This window comes from Choristoneura fumiferana, chromosome Z (genome assembly GCF_025370935.1).
Source record: "Choristoneura fumiferana chromosome Z, NRCan_CFum_1, whole genome shotgun sequence".
NCBI classification, from domain to species: Eukaryota; Metazoa; Arthropoda; class Insecta; order Lepidoptera; family Tortricidae; genus Choristoneura; species Choristoneura fumiferana.
In genome coordinates, this window is record NC_133472.1 from 19,925,786 (window position 1) to 19,947,247 (window position 21,462).

The 21,462-nt window shown below is 35.7% G+C and overlaps 1 protein-coding gene across 3 annotated transcripts in view; it reads right to left on the reverse strand.

Moving 5' to 3' along the window:
* Nucleotides 1-4,577: 4,577 nt before the first annotated feature.
* LOC141431015 (uncharacterized) overlaps nt 4,578-21,462 on the reverse strand; it is a 28,079-nt gene continuing 11,194 nt past the window's right edge. Inside the window, exons 1-2 of one of the 3 annotated variants that reach the window (XM_074091955.1) lie at nt 20,884-20,975; nt 4,578-7,160 (exon numbers count right to left, since the gene is read on the reverse strand). In XM_074091955.1, coding sequence (XP_073948056.1) covers nt 6,093-7,160; nt 20,884-20,922 — 1,107 coding nt within the window. In that variant the 5' untranslated portion in view covers nt 20,923-20,975 and the 3' untranslated portion in view covers nt 4,578-6,092. Of the gene's footprint in view, nt 7,161-17,286; nt 17,445-20,883; nt 20,976-21,462 lie in introns of those variants that run through there. The other 2 variants (XM_074091977.1, XM_074091967.1) reach the window with 2 other exon arrangements.

Consider the following 21,462-nt stretch of genomic DNA (forward strand, 5'->3'; position numbering starts at 1 on the left):
ATATTCTTTGGCAACCATTTTTACCAGTTGTCGATCAAGATCGTCTGATTTACGTTTAGATAACGGTTTTGTGGAAATTAAATAATCATGGATGAGTTGTCTTCTTGCGGGCCGAGGCGCTGGAGGTGAAGGGCATGGTGAAACTGGATTCTCCGCTGCAATCGGAAATGAACCTGCAGCTGAAGTTGAGGGTACAGGTTCGATCGGAACTGAGCCTGCAGCTGAAGTTGAGGCTACAGATTCAATCGAAGCTATAGTTAAAGTTTCTGAACATTCTGAAGCTGATGAGCTAGCAACGGTAAAGTTAAGCCTCTCCATTACTACAGGAATCGTCGGGTGCTTTCTGATCATATGTCTATGTAAATTACTTGACGAGCCCACCTGAATATTTAAAATCGATGAACAATAGCAACATTTTGCTTGTTTGTTATTAATTTTTTCATAATGGTCCCAAATAGGACTGCGCTTTTTACGCATCGATTGCATATTTATTTAAATATTTTTATCGACACTTATGCACTCGATACATGAAACTACATTGATTGAACGCTGAAACTTGTCTTTCGAAACGAAAAGTTCTGCCTTGTTCTGTGATTACCAATAAACTTAAAGTTAATGAATACTTCCACCAAATAAGTAAGTGACCATACAATATTATGATTTAAGTTCTGTGATATAAGAGCTATTTTTCACTGTAATTTTTGCTTTATATTTCGTGAAGTTAAGCGTCGCCCGCCCCGGTCATATTATATTGTGTTGTATTTCTATCTCATTTATTTCTAATAAAACCGAGCGAGTAGTCCAAGTCCGAGTACCGAACCGAACCGACCAACCAAACATAGATAATAAGATCCAAGTCCAAGATCCGATCCGCACGGCTACTACGAACCGAACCGAACCGAACCGACCAACCAAACATAGATAATAAGATCCAAGTCCAAGATCCGATCCGCAGGGCTACTACGAAACTCCAAAATCGAAGTTCGTGTCGTGCGGTCACTCACTTATACTATTTAATACGAGAGCGAGAGGGACGGTACCATACGAACTTCGAGTTTCGTAGTAGCCCTGCCGATCCGATCCGAGCCGAGCGAGAGCGAAAGCAGGCGGACGGAGCGAGTCAGTGTGAGTGAGCGTGACGGCGATCACGAGCGAGGCGAGCCGCTCGATTCGATCCAGTCGGAGTTAGTAACTCCGGAGTCAATAAGATTTGAAAGGAGTCATTAAGGGATTCGGATCCGCTTGAGGATCTGACTCTTTTGAATCTTCGGATCCGGATTTACCCACCTCTACAAAGCACGTCTTGTGGCAAAATAATTTACACAATAGTATGGAGTGGATTACTTTGAAACATTTTCGCCTGTAGTGAGATACGAAACCATACGGATGTGCTTTGGCTGCGGAGCAGAGGCCTGCAGTATCAATATGATTGCGGTGAAGGGTTCGTCCAAATTATGTCATTACTACTGGTGATCATTTGTAGTGGAACCAAAGTAGGAGCAATTACACTACTTTCGTTAATTCCTGTATTTGAAAACGATTGTTTGTATAATGATTGACCGGAAGAGTCGTAGGACTGCTGAATTTTATTCTAAATGTTTGTTGAGGAGGTATCGGATGGAAAGCATAAATTTATTAGGTATGTTTTCCAAGTTTTTAGCTGATGTGTGCGACAGAGGATTATCTTTGATTTTAAGAGAGCCGAACTAGACTATGATTTGATTATGTATGACTATAATAGTATCGATAGAGGTGTGTATAAGGAATATACGGTATAAAGATCTTAATCTAATACGGCGTTATTCTTGAGAAAAAGAAATAAAACAGAAAAGTGACAAAATTGGTCTTATTTTGTAAACTATTCACATTAGAGAGTCCAAAACTGGTCAGAATATTTTTTTTATGATTATATTTGTGATTCTAGCGACCCTTTATCCGGCTAACTTTAGTTTTTTTTTTCTCAATAACATGTCGTATTGATGGCGGAGTTTTAGTCTAGTGCTTAGAATGATATAAGGAAGCTATAGCGCGGCAACACTTTTCTATTGCCGGGCCGCCCGTCCTTCGCCGCGAGCAGCCAATCCGTCCTTCGCCGCGCACGGTACGACCGACGCAGACTCTTTTTGTAAACTTCGATCTATTTCAATTGGAAACTTATGTGTTAATAACATTGTTTAGTATAAGCGTTGGACGCCAATAATACGTTCCCGCCGTCCCCGCACGGTACGACCGACGCCGCGTTACGATGTGTGACTCTTTTTGTAAACTTCGATTCTTTTTCCTATTTCTAATTGGAAACTTATGTGTTAATAACATTGTTTAGTATATAATGTTTAAGACATTAAAACTTTCGTTTTAAAGTGCGTACTGCGTTTCCTTCTCTTCACATGCTTGCGCGCACGAACCACCTTGTAAGCAAGCTAGCCGGTGCTACAAAGCGTTTTTTACAATAAAAGGGGATGCAATAAAATTGGGGTTCATAAAACACTGTGATTCTGTAGAACGTATAGTAAGTACCCAAGCAGCACAGAATGCAATATAATTACTCACTTTTGGTCTTATTGTGAACTATGCGCTTATATAAAGTGTTATAAGACCTCACTCGTGATCATACAGCTGCATATTGCCTTCCAGTTCCGTTGATAATGGCTTAGCCTGAATAAGAACTGAAATATGCTAGACTAGCACCGCCACTATTCAGCTATAAGAGTTAATTTGGTATATTTTTGAAGTATTCAGCTTGTAGTAGTTTTTAATGCTATTGGCTGAATAAGGGCAATTTACGAAACAAAAATAAGTCAAATGCTATAAAAGATGATACATGTGAACTTCAATTAAGCTGCCTTTTTAAAAGAGTAGGTGTGAACTATTATAAAGTCAATTGATTTATAATGGATGAAGTGTGGTGCGTTTTACTGCATAGAACTTATTCACTCTATCCTGTTTTTCGAAAGTTAACGGGACTCAGGTGAACTATATACAGCCTATAGAAGCAATTCGGAATTAAAATAGTTCACATCGCGGTCTAAGATTTAACCACCATTTTTTTTGTGTATAACCTCTAAGTGTATATCAATATCTTCATATTTACTGATGTTGTGAACATTCAATATAAGATTTTGCATCGATATGACAATCATATGATATATACACCATTTATACTTCTTAAAATCATAGCAATAATGGTTTATCTACAAATGACGGAAAAAACAATCAAAATTAATTAGTAAAATGTTCACCATGTTACACTATCACATATTTTTGATTAAAAACCTTATTATTCTCGGGGCGCGTGAAAATTTTCTTAGATAACATATGTATACAATAACAGTAAACTCGCATTCCCAGTAATATCTTACGAATGAATACCGAAAACACTGTGTACTTACCAATTATGAAAATCCGCCATCCGCCATTATCAAACTGTTACGCAATGTTAAATGTTTGTGAAAATATTCTGCATGATGGCACATAGCATGTTTCATTTACGACCATTGATGTTACGCATTTATACAGAACAGTCAGAACCCGCTGAGGTTTAAGATACCAATTCGAGTGCACATGTCAGGTTTAGTCTGAATAAAGGGAAACATCGCTCTTCTACTCAGTCGATATTCAGCCCTTATAACTACTGTGACCCATAATAACGCAATTAAAACGCTACTATAACGCTATTAAACGGCAATGTGGCCTCAAAGCTGAATAATTTGTGCCCAAATAAGAGTTATAGTTGCTACATCAATGCTATTCAGCTTTAAATGTAAATGAAATCCATTATCCGGCTGTTATGCGACCAACTTGTGCTACTTGGGTAGGTATATAAGTATTGATTCCCTTTGTAGAACAGTTTAATATTCTAGCAACCTCTGGCACTGTAATATTAGAATACAATTCTCAATTTCCATTTAGCAGCGTATCATCTTAGATGGTAAAGGAGAGAGGCTTGTGCACTCATCCATGCCTTATCTACATCACTTTAGTAGGCAGGGCAAGTCCGAACTGAGCAATTGAAGGCCGATTTCAAGCACCCTTATGGCCTCTTAACCTTTTATAGAACCAAACGGTTTCGTCATAGTATTTATTTATCAGCCAAGCAAATTTTACAAAAAATATTGTGTATAAAAATATATTTATACCTATGACATGCCGTGCATTAGTGTGTACACGATAAAATCCGGGCATGCCTGATCTGGTTTATCTTTGTAATGAATGCTAATTTTCAAGCAGCACTTTTTTTCAGTAATTAGTGGTTATGAAACTACATAATAAAAATATAATCATAATAAAAAGTTAGGGCGTCTGTGAGTTTTAGCTTTATATATTAGACTGTGCCTAAATTATTTATCCTAGCGATCCGCGCAGCCGTAGGTATAAATTTCAAGAATACGGCCGAGTCGGCCTACTGCCTGTTACTTGTATTGTGGCACTCACCTACAACCCCATACACAGCAAGTAGCAACGGTTTATGTGAAAGGGCAAATGCCACAATTATGTCCGTCTTGGCGAAGTTTGTACTAGAAAATGCTAAAGATTGGGATATGTTATTACCAAAAGTCACTAGCAATAAACACATCAAAGCATAAATCAACAGGTTTATCACCTTTTTATTTAATGCATGGATATGAACCAAGAATTCTACCAAAAGAAATTCATTTTGGTACTATCATAGAAGACACAGCGAGTTGGATTTATTATTAAAAGCCAGACAAGTAGACCAAGACAACCTAAAGAAGGTACAAATAATTTGATTTATTTAACAAAGATTTGATTTATCAAGATTACAGTATAATTTCAAGAATGGAGACCATGTTATGTATGAATGGCACAAACCATTTGACACCAAATTAACACCAAGATACAAAGGTCCATACAAAATTATAAGAAAAATAGGTTCTGTTTGTTACGAAATTGAAGATATAAGCAAGCCTACAATCAAGAAAAAAGTACATGTTCAGTATTTGAAACCACCACTCATAATTTAGACTTAATTTCAGATAATTCAGCTCGTTACAACAATAACCACACAACTTTAGATGACTATAACAACCCCAGTGATGATGATGGCAGCCTGGACTACGACCATAACCACAACACAAACGGTGACCGATTTTCCGGCGAGACGACGGCGCAATGCAAGGTCCCTTGGTTCCATATACAACCAGCACCAGCAGAGGGCGCATCACAAACAAGCCACGGACGTATAAAGATTTGTAATGTAAAAAGAACATCATATTTAATTTTATTCTATAATACTTAATTTTGTTCATAAGTGCCTACCTTCTATAAAGCAAATCAATTCTATTTTTTCTAAATTATGTGTTCTGAAAATAGCTAATGCTAGCTTTCCAATAACCTGTTCAAAGTTATTACCTTTAAAAATAAATTCACCACTAATACAAAAATAGTAACGTAAATATATATACATTGAATATTTTATATAGTTTTCATATTTGTATGCACTGCAGCATTTCAACGCTGCATGAGTGTATCGTGTTGCATACTTTTCGGTCCTTTTCCTGGCGTTTTCACTGGCCAGTATTTTTTTCTAATATTGTAATTCCCAAAAATCGATACCTAAGGTACTAGGATTTCTCATAGGCTGTTTTAATTTCTCACAAATTGTAGGCTGGTTACTTATTTATACACGATCGTACAGGTTACTAGTACATATACTAGTTTAACTCTACTTGGTAGAACCTGTTAGGAATACCTTTTTTTGTACCGCCATTTTGTGTACCTTTTGTATCGAAACCGTGCGCTATAACGTCATTTTCGTCCACAATTTCGGCCCCAATTTTATTTCGTCAATAAACCTGCTAATTTTCCTATGATATTTTTACCTATGCTGTAATTTAAACCATATTTTACACGTTGCTGTGGTTGACGCGTACTGTCAGAAATAAGAGCACAAATTTATTTTGTGCTCTTTTTTCTCTGGCCGTTTTCAGAGCTGCCAGGTACAATCTTTGTACTAATTTTTGATCGAAGCTTATTATAAATAAATAAAAAAAAAATTAAGTAGGTACTTGGATAAAACATAAAAATTAAACTTTAGAATGCAAACACAAAAACATAATTTTCATTTCCAACATTTATAGCGGTGGGCGTACTTTTTTGGCAAAACTGCCCATTATATTGCCAGGTGGGTTATAATTAGCTACGACGTAAATATGACCATCCTTTGACCTCGCCATGCCTACCCCTACTTCCTTACTGTCTTCCCAAACAACTTGCGTAAAATGGCCCGAACCCAAATTGCTAGGTTCCCTACCAAAGCGGTGATCTTTAATTTCATCGTACCATTTGTCTACCGGATCCTTGCCTGACACGGAAAAATTGGGATCCGAAGACCATGCATAAAAAATATTCTCGCCATAGTCTTGTTGGTCCCTATGTTCCATTCTTCCTTTTTTAACCAATACTTTAGCCCATTCTTCAGCATACTTGCAAAGCTTCTTGCTCAATTCCAAAGGAGGAACGCCGTGGTTTCTTCGGTACAAGTTATGTGCTGCTAGAAAGTCCTCTTCAAATTTGTCACCAGAAATAGATGACGTTTTAAATTTGCTGACCAAATCAGATGCAATGTCTCCCAAATTTTTGCTATTTCTTTGATTTGGAGGTGCTGGTGCCAAGTAGCTATTAGAGTCTCTCGGAGTACTTGCCGGCGGAACATATGTGGATTTAAATTGCAACGCACCAGGGGGTAAAACATTTTTGACGAATTGGTTGCTTATGTTACCGGGTGGGTAATAATGAGCTACAACATATAGCTTACCGGATTTGCTCTTAGCACTTCCGATTCCTAATTCTCTGGTGTTTTTCCATACAATTTGAGTAAAGTGCCCACATGTCAATACCTCTGGCTCTCTTCCAAAAGAGTAATCATTAATTTCACTGTACCATTTGTCAACACAGTCGCGTGCTTTAATTTTCGAATTAGGATCATGGGTCCACCCGCAATATACACTCTCTCCATATTTCTCATGAAGGCTGTATTCCATGCAGTCTTTTTTCGCAAGTTCTTCGGCCCATTTCTGGCTGACTTTACTTATTTCTTTATTAAGCAAGAGAGCGGGAACACCGTGCTCACGCCTGAATTCATTGTGGACGGCCAACGCCTCATTTTCAAAATCGTTAGATTTTGTGCCGAATAATTTACTCTGAAACAGAAAAAACGATCTATTTATACCTTCAGTTTATTCAAATACAGTAAAGAAGAACTTTTTTTGTACGTAGGTATAGGTACCTACTTTTCTAAGAAACTATTAGGTACTGAACCGATTCAAAATTTCCTCCACTAACTCAGTGGCTTCGCGTGGGCATCAGCCACCCGGGGCGGAAGAAAATTTTGCCGCCCTCTGGTTTAGGTTTTAAAAAAACAATAGTAGGTATACAAGATGTCTCATTTTTGTATCATTCATTGTACAAGGGGGATTCCATCAGGTTATTTATATATTCGATTCCGAGTGACCCTATCTCAGTAACTATAATAACTAGGTTCTTTAAATTTGGCATAGAAGTAGGTGATTATAATAGTAAAAAACAATTTTTAGGATTTTTGGAAATTCCCACGGTATAAGGAAAAAACGGGATTTATATTCAGTTCAACGGGATCGATTTTTCGTTTTACTGGTCGTAGAAAGCTGAAATTTGGCATTTAGGTTCCTTGGAGTGTTGGGGAGCACTATAAAAGGATTTCCTGAAATTCTGGCGGGAACGGTAACGGGATTTTTCGTTTTACTGGTCGTAGAATGCTGAAATTTGGCATGTTGGTTGCTTGAGGAGTGTAGGGAAGCATTGAAGAGATAATTTTCCGAAATTCCCACGGGAAAGGAAAAAAAAGGGGATTTTTCGTTTTACTGGACGCAGAAAGCTGAAAATCGGCATTTAGATCACTTGGGGAGTGTAGAGGAGCATTGTGAGTGGAGATTTCAAAATTCCCACGGGAACGGGAAAAAACGGGATTTTTCCTTTTACTGGTCATAGAAAACTGAAATTTGGCGTTTAGGTTCTTTGGGAGCGTAAAGCAGAACTACAAAAGAATTTCCCGAAATTCTGACGGGAACGGAAAAAACGGGATCTTTCATTTTACTGATTGTAGAAAGCTGACATTTGGCATATAGGCATATACCCTAATTATTATATCTATCCCTAAGAAATATATTGGTCATTAAATTAATCAAATCAGTCTCTAAGTATGAGTCATCAGATTAATGTAAACCTGTATCCTAAATTATAATTTGACCATCAAAATTCGATCACCAAAATAATAGATCTATCACCAAATAAAATAATTCTTAATTCGATGCTTCTACCTATTCTACTAAGGCAGGTCTGGTTAGGTACGACGACGAGCGAAGCGAGGAGGAGTGTTAGGTAGAACTGTGAGCCGAACATTTTTTTGATTTCTGATACATACTTGTATGATGAATATAAATTTGTCTTGAGTCTTGGATGTTTGTATGTATTTAAGTATATATGTATGTATGTCTACCCGTTGTTTAGCACCCATAGAACAAACTTTGCTTACTTTGGGGCTGGGTCAATTGGTGTAATTTGTGAGAAGATATTCATATTCATATTCTTTATTCATGCTCATTACATTATTATGTTACTATCATTTCATTCATGGTATATCGTTATCGTCAAATTTCAGTTCAATTATTTTATGATCTATATTATTTTCCAGTGATTATAATTAATATTTAGGAAGCCATTTCTATATTGTTTGGTGATTCAGTTTTAGTGACACAGCTATTATTTTGGAACCCAATATAATTTACTCGTTGCCGATCGGATCGGACGGGTCGTCTTATGAATTTTGTAAATAATATAATCAACTACTTGCAGAATTGCGACCCAGTTTTACGCTGAGTACACTTATATTTTTTATGCGTCTTATACTTTTGGTGTTAATAGGACAATTTTAGTTAGTTTTTAGTTTTATAAAATAATGTGTGGTGAACTTAATTAATTATCAAAATGGAAAATAGTCCATTTAATCGGAGCGTGCTAACGCGTCGCAGCCCGCCATCCAGAGATGGGACATTTTGAAAATACTAGTATTTGAAATGCAAAATACAAAATACCTATTTCCATTTTGTATTTTATTTGAAATACTTTTAAGAATATATTTTGTATTTGCAAAATGCAAAATACTTTTTGATAAGTTTAGTCAACAACAAACAATAATAAATTATTATTTTATATTTTTTTCTTACTATGGCAACACTGAACTATGTCTTGTTTTCGGGCCACTAAAATAAAAAAATAAAATCTAGTTTGACTTAACTAAGTCTTGCATCGTCCCTGACTTACTGTATGTGTTTGTGTTCTATCTAATTTACTCGCACATCTCTGGTGGAAGCAGTCTAATCCGCTTGGCTAATTTTGGTAAAAAGGACGTACGCTACTTTTATGCTGGAATTATAATTTATTACTAGCGGTTGCCCGCGACTCCGTCCGCGTAGAAGTATGAAAAACAGTTTACGTCCTACTTCTACGTCCTACTACTACCACGTCCTACTATTCTCAGACCTACCGAATATTTACAAAAAAAACATAAAATTCGGACGAGTTGGGTCACAAACACTGCGACACGAGAATTTAATATATACTTATTAGAAGATTGTGTTTCGCGCAAAAAAATAGTTCAACGCGTGCTAAGTCGCGAGCAAACTCTAGTTTCATATAAAAGTATTCTATTTGTTTAAAGTATTTTGAAAATACCCATTTTGTATTTTGTATTTAAAATACTAAAAGCAAGAAATTTTTTAGCAAAAAAGTAAAACCGACTCCAAAAATATTAAAAAAATAACAAAAAATGGAACCGACTACAAAACCCTGGAAAATATTTTCTAGGTACGTACTAGCTCGAAGTCGGTGCCTCAGCACGAGCCAGCAGAAATTAATCCGACCTGAACAATTGAAGCTGCAGGTAAAAGGTTTACACTAGACCAGAAATGGCGGAGTAATAATCAGCACTGACACCAAGGCGGACATTAAGAAGTTGAAGTAGTCTGCGCAGCTAACCTCGTCGGACGGGGCTTACCATTTATGAACCGCACAAGCGCAAACCGAGGATTGTGGTTGTTGGAGTGCCTTCAGATATGCAGGAAACGGAAGTGTACAACTGCATCTTCCAACAAAACTTAGCCGGAACATTTGAAGGTATAACATACGAAACCTTTATCGGCTCTATTAAACTCAGCCATAAGTCGGGAAAGAAAGAGGCCGAGACCTGTAACTACGTATTAAAAGTACCTGCTCAAATACGTTAGGCCTTAATTACAAAGGAGAGAGAGTTCGTGCACTGGTCATCCTGTCCCGTTAGAGATTTCACCCTGGTAACGAGGTGTTTTAAATGCCACCAGTATGGACACGCCGCCAAGTCCTGCCGACGGGAGACATCCATTTGTGGACACTGTGATGAAACCGGGCATGATATCAAACAATGCACCTGGAAAGCCGAACCATCAAAATGTGCTACTTGTCTGCATTTCAAAAAACCGTGCGGCCACAAGACGGGTGACTCCGAATGTCCTGCTAGATTACTTGCAGAAAAGAGGTACCTTAATACCATTGACTATGACGGCGTCTAAGAGCGCCGTACTTAAATTAGTTTATTATTATTTATTTATTTACACATTATGACTTATGACTAACCGATTGATTGATGACCTAGATAATTTCTCTGTGTCGGAGTCATCGCCATGTGAGGTTAATTATAATCCTAATATTAATTATGCACATTTTATCAACACTTAATAAATCGCACCATTTTTAGGTCAAATGTAATAGACGTGATGTCTTAATCAGCAATCTATGAACCAACACTAACCCAGTAAAAATCCACTGACGCACAGTATTTATGTTTGACCTGATAATATCTTTTAAGTAAATACATAAAAATGTTGTTATTTTGATTTTGTGTAATTTCTACGTAAATACTAAGTACCTATTATATTACACCGTACCTACTTTGTTAATTTTCCTTGGTGATTATTTTAGTATGTAAATATTAGCTCGTTTAGCCTGAGACACAGGAATTATCCTAGTCCAGGCACACGTGTTACATAGATTTTAAGTGAAATATTGTATTTGTTTTATTTAATACTAGCTTTTGCCCGCGACTTCGTCTGCGTGGAATAGTATAACTTTGGAAAGTATTTAATTTATTTAGGGTACCTATTCTGCCAATAATAACATATAGAAACTTCTACGGTTTACTGAAAATAACCTATTTTAATACATTGCTTTATATCTAAACAAATTTTTTTTGTTCTTCCATTCTTTAGTAAAACATAAGCTGGTTTTTAACACTTTATAAACATTTTTTAAATAAGTATTCTACCCTGCCAACACAAAAGGACTAATTCTTCATAGTGAGCTCTTGACATCTTACGTCCTTTATTGTAAGTTAGGAGGGTAGCATTATAATTAAGACGGCATTCTTACTAAGCATTGCTACACATATTTCCGATAAGTATACTTATATTTAGTAAATTTGTTTGGAATTCCTTACGAACTTTCATCCCCATATTTTCAAGTAGGTATGAAAAATGTCGAAATTTGAAAAGAGCCGGAACAAATGTTTTTTAGGGTTCCGAACCTCAAAAGGAAAAAAAATGGAACTTATAGGATGACTTTGCTGTCCGTCCGTCCGTCTGTCTGTCAAGACCCTTTATCCCGTAAACGTGCGGAGTATTTATCGAGTTGAAATTAAAACCCTAAACTCAAAAAAGTTATAGGGTACTTCTGGCTGTCCTAGAAACTTGAAATTTTGTATAAAGGAAGCTCTTATAGCAAATTTTATTCTCTTTATAGCAAAATAAGTAAGAAAAATCTGAAAATCATAATTTTTCATGTCTGACTGTCTATGTTAATAAGCCATGTAAAATGACCCCACATTGCGTACATTTTGCTTATGAGCTTGGCTCTGCTAACACTTGATATTCATAAATACCTATGCACGGAACCCTTGATGCGCGAGTTCGAGTCGATTTTAACCGGTTTTTTTTGTTCTTATCGAATACCTAAACACAAAGATTCATCGATTTATCTGTGATAATGACGACGTTCCATATAATTTTTTATCCTATTTCATCCCCTCACAGGTCGAATTTTCAAAAAAGCTAAAACACATACCGACTTATTTCTTATTAAGTGCCTAAATGCCAAGTTTCATGGTTTTATTTCCGACAGCGACGAACTTTCACCATATAAACTTTCACCCCCTATTTCAACCCCTTAAAGCCTTTTTTTTCGCGATAAAAGATAGCCTATGTTCTTTCCCATGGTCTATTCTATCTCTGTACCAAATTTCATCCAAATCGGTTCAGCGGTTTTTGCGTGAAAGCGTAACAGGCAGACAGACAGACAGACAGAGTTACTTTCGCATTTATAATATTAGTATGGAAGTATGGATTAGTATGGAAGTATGGATAGTATGGATTATTATTAATTATTTGATGATCAATATTATTTCCGAGTAAGTTTTTAATAATATTTAGGTAACCGTTTTAATATTATTTGGTGATTCAATTTAGGTGACAGATCTGCTATTTTAGGAACAAATATTGTTTATTAGGTCGCCGAATAGAAAATAAATAACACCGGTCTGGAACCTTTATTTTGCCGCCCTCTCAAAATTGCCGCCCGGGACGGGACGGAAAAATCCTGAAACATGGTAACCCTATGCGCGGCTAGTCTAGCGATGAGAACTAGTTGACCGAGCGTATCTTGGTTTTAAGAGTCCATTTTTAGCACAGAGCTAATAAAGAGGACGTCTTCCGACTGATGATGATGATAATTAATAAAGAGGAACAGAATAGAATTGTCACGCGAGCTACACTCGAGCCGCCTAGGTATATAGTTAAAAAACGTATCTATTTTCCCAGTCTGTAACGAAGTTAATTAGTCAAAGAATGCGTTATTGCAGAAAGTTGGTTCATATACATAAATGAACAGATAAGAAGAGAAAGAGATATATACAACAGCGAATTGTATTACATTCATTGTAGATTTCATTGGCGAATAAGTACTGTAATGTACCTTAGACCTATGAAAAAACGAAAAGATATGCTACATTTTTATACCATATTTTAAATAAAACCAAACACTGGAATTAGATTAAAACAACAATTATACGAGGTGAAGTAAATAAAAGCTGGTAAAAATCTACAACAAATTAAAAGGATGAGTATTATTTGTTCCTCTGAAAGATTTTAATCCTTTCAATGAGAAGAAAAGCAGCGCAGCAAACACTTATTTTATTCCAATGTACTATTTTTAAATGGGAAAAGACTTTCATTTGTTTTAAGAGTCCTTTATACGGCTGATTCTTCGGATGTGAATAGGACCAACTTTAACTCTAACTAACGACGGTGGTGGTTATGACGGTGGAAGCATTCTACACTTCCACTGAACGTAGATATAGTTTAGATATAAGTAGTTAGTGTTTAGTATTGTAACTAAGGGACCCCATACATCCCTGTATTTTTATTATTATTATTTTTTGTATTTTTTTTCTTTAATTGTATAATATAGTTTTTTAGTATTTTATTTGTAATTATATTATTATGAAAAAATGACTTTCTGCCAAGTTGCTTGCGGCGCATTCTTCTTGGAAATGATGGTCTTTCCGAAAGCGCTGGTAGTTTAAAAAATGACGTGTAAAAGTGCCCATTGCAGCCTATTTACTGAATAAATCATTTGAATTTGAATTTGAACTAACTCAGTAAATTATTCACTGGCGTTTCGTAGCCGTAATTGGTGAAATTCATGTTACTATACTTTTAATCTTTCGTCGTGTAAGATATGAGTTAGAAACACTCAAACAATATGATGGCAACCGACTAGTGTCCCTACACGTCCTGAATTGTGTGAGGTTGATTCCGATCAACACCACCCTGAACCTGCCGGTATAATAGTAAGAAAGATGAAAATTAATCTGATGTTATGTGAATTATCTCGGTACGGTACGGTAGTGCCCCCGCCAAGTCGAGCGCGAAGCAAACACTGCCGTACCATTAACTATAATAATAAAGAAATCGCAGTAAGGAAGCACTTGGCACGACTTTGTCTAGATTTCATTACTTTTTAGAGATAAACAAGCAGCTCCATCGAGACTTGGCTAGTTTTTTACAGAATGTTTTTGGTGGGATTTAACTTACAGTAAAGGTCTGGTGCGCTTGCGAACTAGGTACGACACTAATTTATTGTACCTGTGAGCCACCGAACTTTGGAGTTCCAAAATAAATTGACAAACTATGAAATTCAGTTAAAATTAGAATTTTATTGTTCATCACTTATTAAAAAATCGACTAACTATCGAATCACTAGTATCTAAAATAGATTTTTGGCGCCTGCCGTTGACAGTGACTTAATTTCCAGGTTTTGGGGCAGCTATTTTGATAAATCAGCCTGTTACATCGTCGCACAATGCGGAACGTTAGCATTGCGCGCGCATTCAACTTAATGCTTTTTAATTTAGATCAGATTTAAAGATCTATACTTAACCGTGCTTAAATTCATATTGACTATTTATTTTTATCTTTATTTAAATAAATGTTACTCGTTAATGACCATTACGATAATACATTGATGAAAACTGATAGCATTTTACAACTAAATATGATTACATTGTAGATTTTTACCTGGTATTAGTGTAAACCGTCATACAAGTAATTCACAAAAGATAAGTCACTAATAAAGCTAGGTTTAGAACATGATATTTCATGTTATGTGATAATTTTAATCTAATCACGAAAGAAAAATTCCAAGAATTTGGATAATAACCGGATGAAATGCGCAGTCTGTATTTGTAGGAACTTATTTAGATTACATTTGCCTAAATAGAAAAGGGCGAATATGTGAACGAAATAATGATTTTTAACTGTAAATCATGACCTATTAAGAAATCAAAAGAATAAAACATGAAAGAAATTCATAGTCAAAATACCACAAACGGGACTTATCACGCTAACTCACACGAGTAATATTTACCTCGACGTTTCGGCAACATTACAGTGGCCGTGGTCATGAGTAGACTGAAGTGTGGGGTGTCAAGTCTGCCTAGCAGCGCGAGTCCTTCGAACTACCCGCACTTGATCACAAATAGTACCGGCACTTGTATCTCGAACTACCCGCACTTGGTCATTCTTATTTGTCACCCATCACACTGACACACAACACTATTGTCGTTCCAATCGTTTATTTAACTTTTGACAGATCACGCACGTGAAGTTTTATAATAATTTTCGGTACAATGTACCTACTACAGAGAATACCGTACTTCATGGACGGGTACCGCCCACGTAATGACCATAGACTATAAAAACCGTTTTGAAGTAAATCGATTTTATAAATAAAACATACATATTTTATATCAAAATCATTTAAAAATAATAAATACATTAATATGCCTTTAGGGATTAAAAAGTTAAAACAACTAAAATAGGCACTGTAATACTATTTTTAATTATACCTACCACGGGCGTCTCGTTGTGAGTGTCAACAAACTGGCGTCGCTGCCGCGTCCAGTTTTGGCGCTTCATAATTGTCAAAATTACTAAATTACCGTGGGAAGTGATAAACATATTAACTTAACATAAATGGTTTATTTTAATATGTAAGATAAAGTAACTTAAACACCTGTGAATGTTTATAAAACAATGCAAAATGTTGAGCAAAAATAAAATATGAATGTGTTAAATCGATTCTTAAAAGAAATCGAATCAGGAACGCATCAGGGCATCACTATTTTAATTAGTACTCGAGCTGTCAAAAGTTAAATAAACGATTGGAACGACAATAACAACGTCCGATCGTCCCTCAGAACATTCATCCCGACGCCGACACTTATTTATAACAGAATTCCACAAAGATGGAGGCTTATACACATCGTCCCGGTTAAAATTTTTATGCTTTTTTATTTCAACTGCTTCACGTACCATTCTTGAGTAGAAATGACTTTCCGTGGAGAGAATTTTGGGATTGTGAAGCTCAATCCAGAGGTTTGGTCATGACCACGGCCACTGTAATGTTGTTGTCGAGGTAAATATTACTCGTGTGTGTTAGCGTGATACGTCCCGTTTGTGGTATTTTAACTATGAGTGAAAATCACAAAAGTTTAAAACGTTATATGAAAGAAATTGCTGTCAAAGGTTGATATTCCAATACGTACTTATAACCTTTTTATGCTTAGTGAACTTGAGTACCTAATTCAATTGTTACCGGATCAGAAAACGGACTTAGAGGCGTTTGTTATCACATTACCGTTGTCCGTTTTAACTAACAGGTGCAGGTGCAAATGTGAAGTCGTAAGAAATAGTGATTACGCTCTCGGGTCTTGGATGTTTAATATGTGTTTAAGTAGATATTTATCTACAAAAGTATGTTTATCCGTTGCCTAGTATCCATAGTAGGTACAAGCTTTGCTTACTTTGGGACTAGGTGAATTGGTGTCAAGGGTCCCATGATATTTATATTTAATTATTTAATTTTATAATTTGTTGAAAGAGGTCATAGTCTCCCTATTCTATTTTAAACGGTTCCACGCAGATAGAAAAACCTTAACAAGAAAAATAGGGTCCCGTTGTGCAATATTTTAATATGGAACCCTAACAGTCGGCGTTAGTGTTTATCCTTTATCTTGACTCATGACCTTAAAAATATGTTGTGTTTATCGGTGTCTATTTTCGACTTCGACTTCAACTTACACACAAACTTCGACTTACACACTATAAATTAGTTAAAGTTTAGTTGAAATCAAATATGTTTCTTAATTAACTTTCAGATATGAGTTTGTTTTCAATCAATTTGTATCCAATATATGTTTAAACATTCGCGTTGCATGTTGACAAAGCAAATGGATTCAAGAGTAGGTACCAACTGTTAAGTAATTGATCGGCATGCATTGAAAATTAATTTCATTATTACAATGTCCTTAACGGCAAACAAATCATAGGACACTTTAACACCGATTGACCTAGTCCCAAACTAACCAAAACTTGTGTTATGGGTACAAGGCAAAGGATAAACGTACTTAAATAGATAGAAGCGTACTTAAATATTAAACACCTAAGATACGATAGAAAAAATCTTATTTTTCATACATAATATCTGCCCACCGGGGATTGAACCCGGGACCTCAAGCCTCTCGTAGTCAGGTTCTCTAACCACTCGGCTGTCCGGTCGTCCAAATATAAGTTATTAAAGTGAACAAAACTTTATCAAACACTATAAGAAACAAAAAAGCGCATCACAAAATACAATAAAAGTTACCATGGTTCCCACGCTTTCAGTGCACTGTCCAATAAAGATATTATTAAATGAGACGTCTCCTGTCTGTCGCTTCGCTAGTGATCCTGGCCAATTGAGGTGGCCCAGTTCTGTGTTATTATCCTTGCTGGACTTTGTTGAATGAATTACCTACTACAATGAACATTCGGTCGCGTTATCACCGGAGATTAGCGACTACCAATGAAAATCACAAAACGAGATATCTGTATTTGCCGCAATTTTTAAACTCTTTTTTTTTAACCCACTTTTGACGCTAATAATGTATGTGTTATATTTCCTTTTACCAAGTCAATGCAGGATATACGAGTATGTACCTACCGGAATTTGCAAATATCAAATGGGTATCTATAATACCAGACTCAGTGTATTGTGACTCAGTCAATCATTTGGCAAGTTTGTACGTAATTGCACGTACCTATTATTATCTAATATACCTGGCCTGGTCTGTGGCCATATTATCTAATATACCTGGAATCACAATCGTTTTCACCACCTCCTTCTGCCACACTAAAAAAACGGCTTCAGGTTTAGTATCCTGAATGAATATCCAATATTTTAGGAATGAGGGAACCTGTGGAGGGAACTTTGACATAATTTTTCCATAGGTGTACCCACATACAAATTGACTTGCAGATTGACGATACTTACTCTATGTATTCTTGAAAACGATTAATAATAATAATATCAAAATGGACTTTTAGTCGAAATTTTTGCTGTGGAATCTTATGGAAAGAGGCCCGTTATTTTTGTCAGTATTTTATATCTTCAACCAGACGTAGGAAACGCAACGATTAAAGGTACGAGACCATTGAAAACACTGTTTTCAAAACAGAAAGTTTTTTGAAAGTAGCCTTAAAACATCGTACAAAACAATAGAATACAATCATCATCATCATCAGCCTACAGCAGTCCACTGCTGGACATAGGCCTCTTCCTTGGCGCGCCACAACACTCTGTATTCAGCCCCTCGCATCCATCCGCCGCCAGCGATCCTCTTAAGGTCATCCGTCCACCGTGCCTCAGGACGCCCTACACTACGTTTTCCCGTCCATGGTCTCCCTTCGAGGACTCGTCCTGCTCCACCGTTCATCGGTCCTGCGACAGACGTGGCCAGCCCAACGCCACTTCAACGAACTAATTCTCTGAGCAATGTCAGTGACTTACAATACAATTACTCTTTATTGTACACCAGAAACAGTAAGTGATACAAAAAACAGGTACACAGAGAAAATTACACGGTAAGCAATAGGCAATAGGTCGGCCTTATCGTACAAGGTTTTGTAAGTAAATAAAAGGCGCAACGAACTTTTTTATAAAAGTTTTAGGTAGGTAACTGTGCTATTTCTTTTCTTTTTTCCTTCACCGAGATGAATAATGCGAAGCTTGAACTGTTTTGATTGTTTTTCAATATCCGAATTATGTGGGCACCTTAACCGCAAGATATCACGGAAGGGTGGTTCATCTCAGGGTTTAACGTGTGGTAAATGGGAATAATAGGTGTAGATCTAAGGTCCGATATGTCCAATTCCAAGTAAACATGTATGAAAAGCTCAGTGCGACATGCAACCTATGGTTGGGGAACGTGCTAATCGTTGCTGCGCTCTCATGTGGGTACATTACAATTATATTTATTTTTATCACATTTTCTTTAAATTAAATGGTCTTAGAAAATATTGCATAGGTTTACTTAGGTCTTCTACTTTTTATTGACACCTACTTTAAATCCTCAAATCGGATTGAAACTTATTTATTGATCAGCTTTCAAAGAAGATGACGTAGAATTTAATTTTTGTGATTTGCATGAAAACGTGCGATAAGTTTTTATTTTTACCCAACTGCGGCAAAGTCGAAATGAAAGGTAATAATTTTAGCCCAAATTTTTTAATGAATGATAAAGTTACTATTGTGGTTAAAAACTACTCTAACATGAAACGAAATATCAAAATCTTACTTGTATTCTTACTACATCCAGTGCGTATGAATAATAGCTCTTATCGTAAATACTTCGATAACGGGCTTAGATACGGTACGATTACGTCGAATAACTTACCTTCGTACTTAGCGACACGTTCACAAATGAAATAGAAACAGAGTTTAAGTACCTACTTATCTATGTTAAATTGAGATTTTCTACTATACCACGCCTCAACCTCTATACTATGTTACTTGTAAGCACTTCTTATTGTATATGTTGGTAAGTTTAGAAATCACACATCTAGACACGCGGTAGCGTGTCAAGCCAAGTTCAAGCTAACAGAACTGGCGAGCAGCACCGTGTGTAATTTTACTCGAACCATTTGGAGCCACTTTTGACCCCCTCATAACTCAAAAACTATTTCACATAAACGTGTAAAATTTGGCTCATTTATTGAGACTTGTGAGATACATTATGTGCTCTAAATTTCATAAACACACCTGAAAGGGTTATTTAGATATTAACATCCAAAAATCATCATTTTTATCTCTGACTCACCAATAGATCAAAATTCTAACCCAGTTCCAAATGACCTAGAAAGTTCAAATTTTGCATCCTGATAGGTAGTTGGGTGAATACAAAGAAATAAATCAGAAAGTAGTTAATTTTTATCATTTTATTATAACTTTTTAAATTAAATTATTTCTGTACAAAAAGTAATGATATCCAATCAAAACATAAATGTGAATTGAGAGCCAAGTTCAATATTATGATAAATGCCTTGATTGTTGACTTTGACGACAAAAGAAGAAGAATATAACAACTTAAAATATCATTTCTTCTTATAACTTAGGATAATATATTGAAACCTAAGGTCGGACTTGGCTTGTTTTCATATACGAATTTATATTAGCCTTCGCAAGTTTTAAAGCTGTAAGTTCTTATTTTATTCTTCCGAAAATTTGGCTTGCTGGTTGAAACTAGCCAGGGTTCTTCCATGACTGTTATAGTAGTTTACTTAATAATAATTCGTATATGAGAAATAGCCAAGTTCGACCTTAGGCTTCAATATATTATCCTAAGTTATATTAATGATATTTTAAGTTGTTATAAAATCATTTCAGGACTGACATACTTCGTTAAAGTCAACAATCAAGGCACATATCATGGTATTAAACTTGGCTCTCATTTCACATTTATGTTTTGGATAATATCTCATTTAATCATTAGTGTCCTGAACTGAGTGTGTATAAAAAAATGAGTGTGAGTAGGCAAAATTAGCATAATTATTTCTAAACGTCGCATAGCATTGACAGCAAAAGAAGTCGTAATTAAAAATTTCATGCTTAATACAAGTTACTTCCGCGGACTCTATTTTTCTATGACTGTACTTGCATTGTATTCAACCTACAAATGTTTACCAAATTGTATGTCAATCCGAGCCCTGGCAGTGTATCAAAATTAACTTAACTAATTTTTAACTTGCAAAGGTTTGAAGCAACAAAATATACAAGGTGAAATAACATAAATAGAAACAAGGCAAATCGAGGTGAATGGTTTAAAATCAACATAATTAAATATTTGTAAAGGCAGCCAAAAAATGTATGAAATATCAGTGTTTTTTTTTTCTTTTGTAATGATTGCTTAAAATTATTAATTCTTACCGTAAAATAGCATCCTGGTATTAAGCACGGATATTTCATTTCTTTGTTCACTTAATTCAATTAAAAACTGTTAAAAGTGACAGTGGAGAAACTGTAACATTCTATTTTACGCAGCACTGGGTCATCTTTGCTGTGACCGAATTTTTAATCTGAGATAAGTGATGTGGATAAGAGGCTGGTATAAGTTACAGAAGGATATAATATAGCCACAATTTTATTTTAATATGATGCCGGACACGAATCTGCATTAATGTTTTGTCGACATTCTCTAATACACATTCAATCAATCATTCCTTAATATTTCAAGACTTCAAATTTCTGTGTGTATATTGCTATTCGAAACAAAACGAAAGAAATCATAAGAATAATCAAAACAATTATACCTACAATGATTACCTATAACATAATTTATACCTAATTAGATCTTATATTAAATTTGGTAAATTATTTAGCCTAAATACTCGGCAAAGCCCTGTAGTCTACGGTACCTCGACATCAAGATGCCCTAATTATTAGGCACGTATCTAAATATCGAAAGTGAAATATCGATAGTTAAAATTTCGAACCTAACCTTATTTA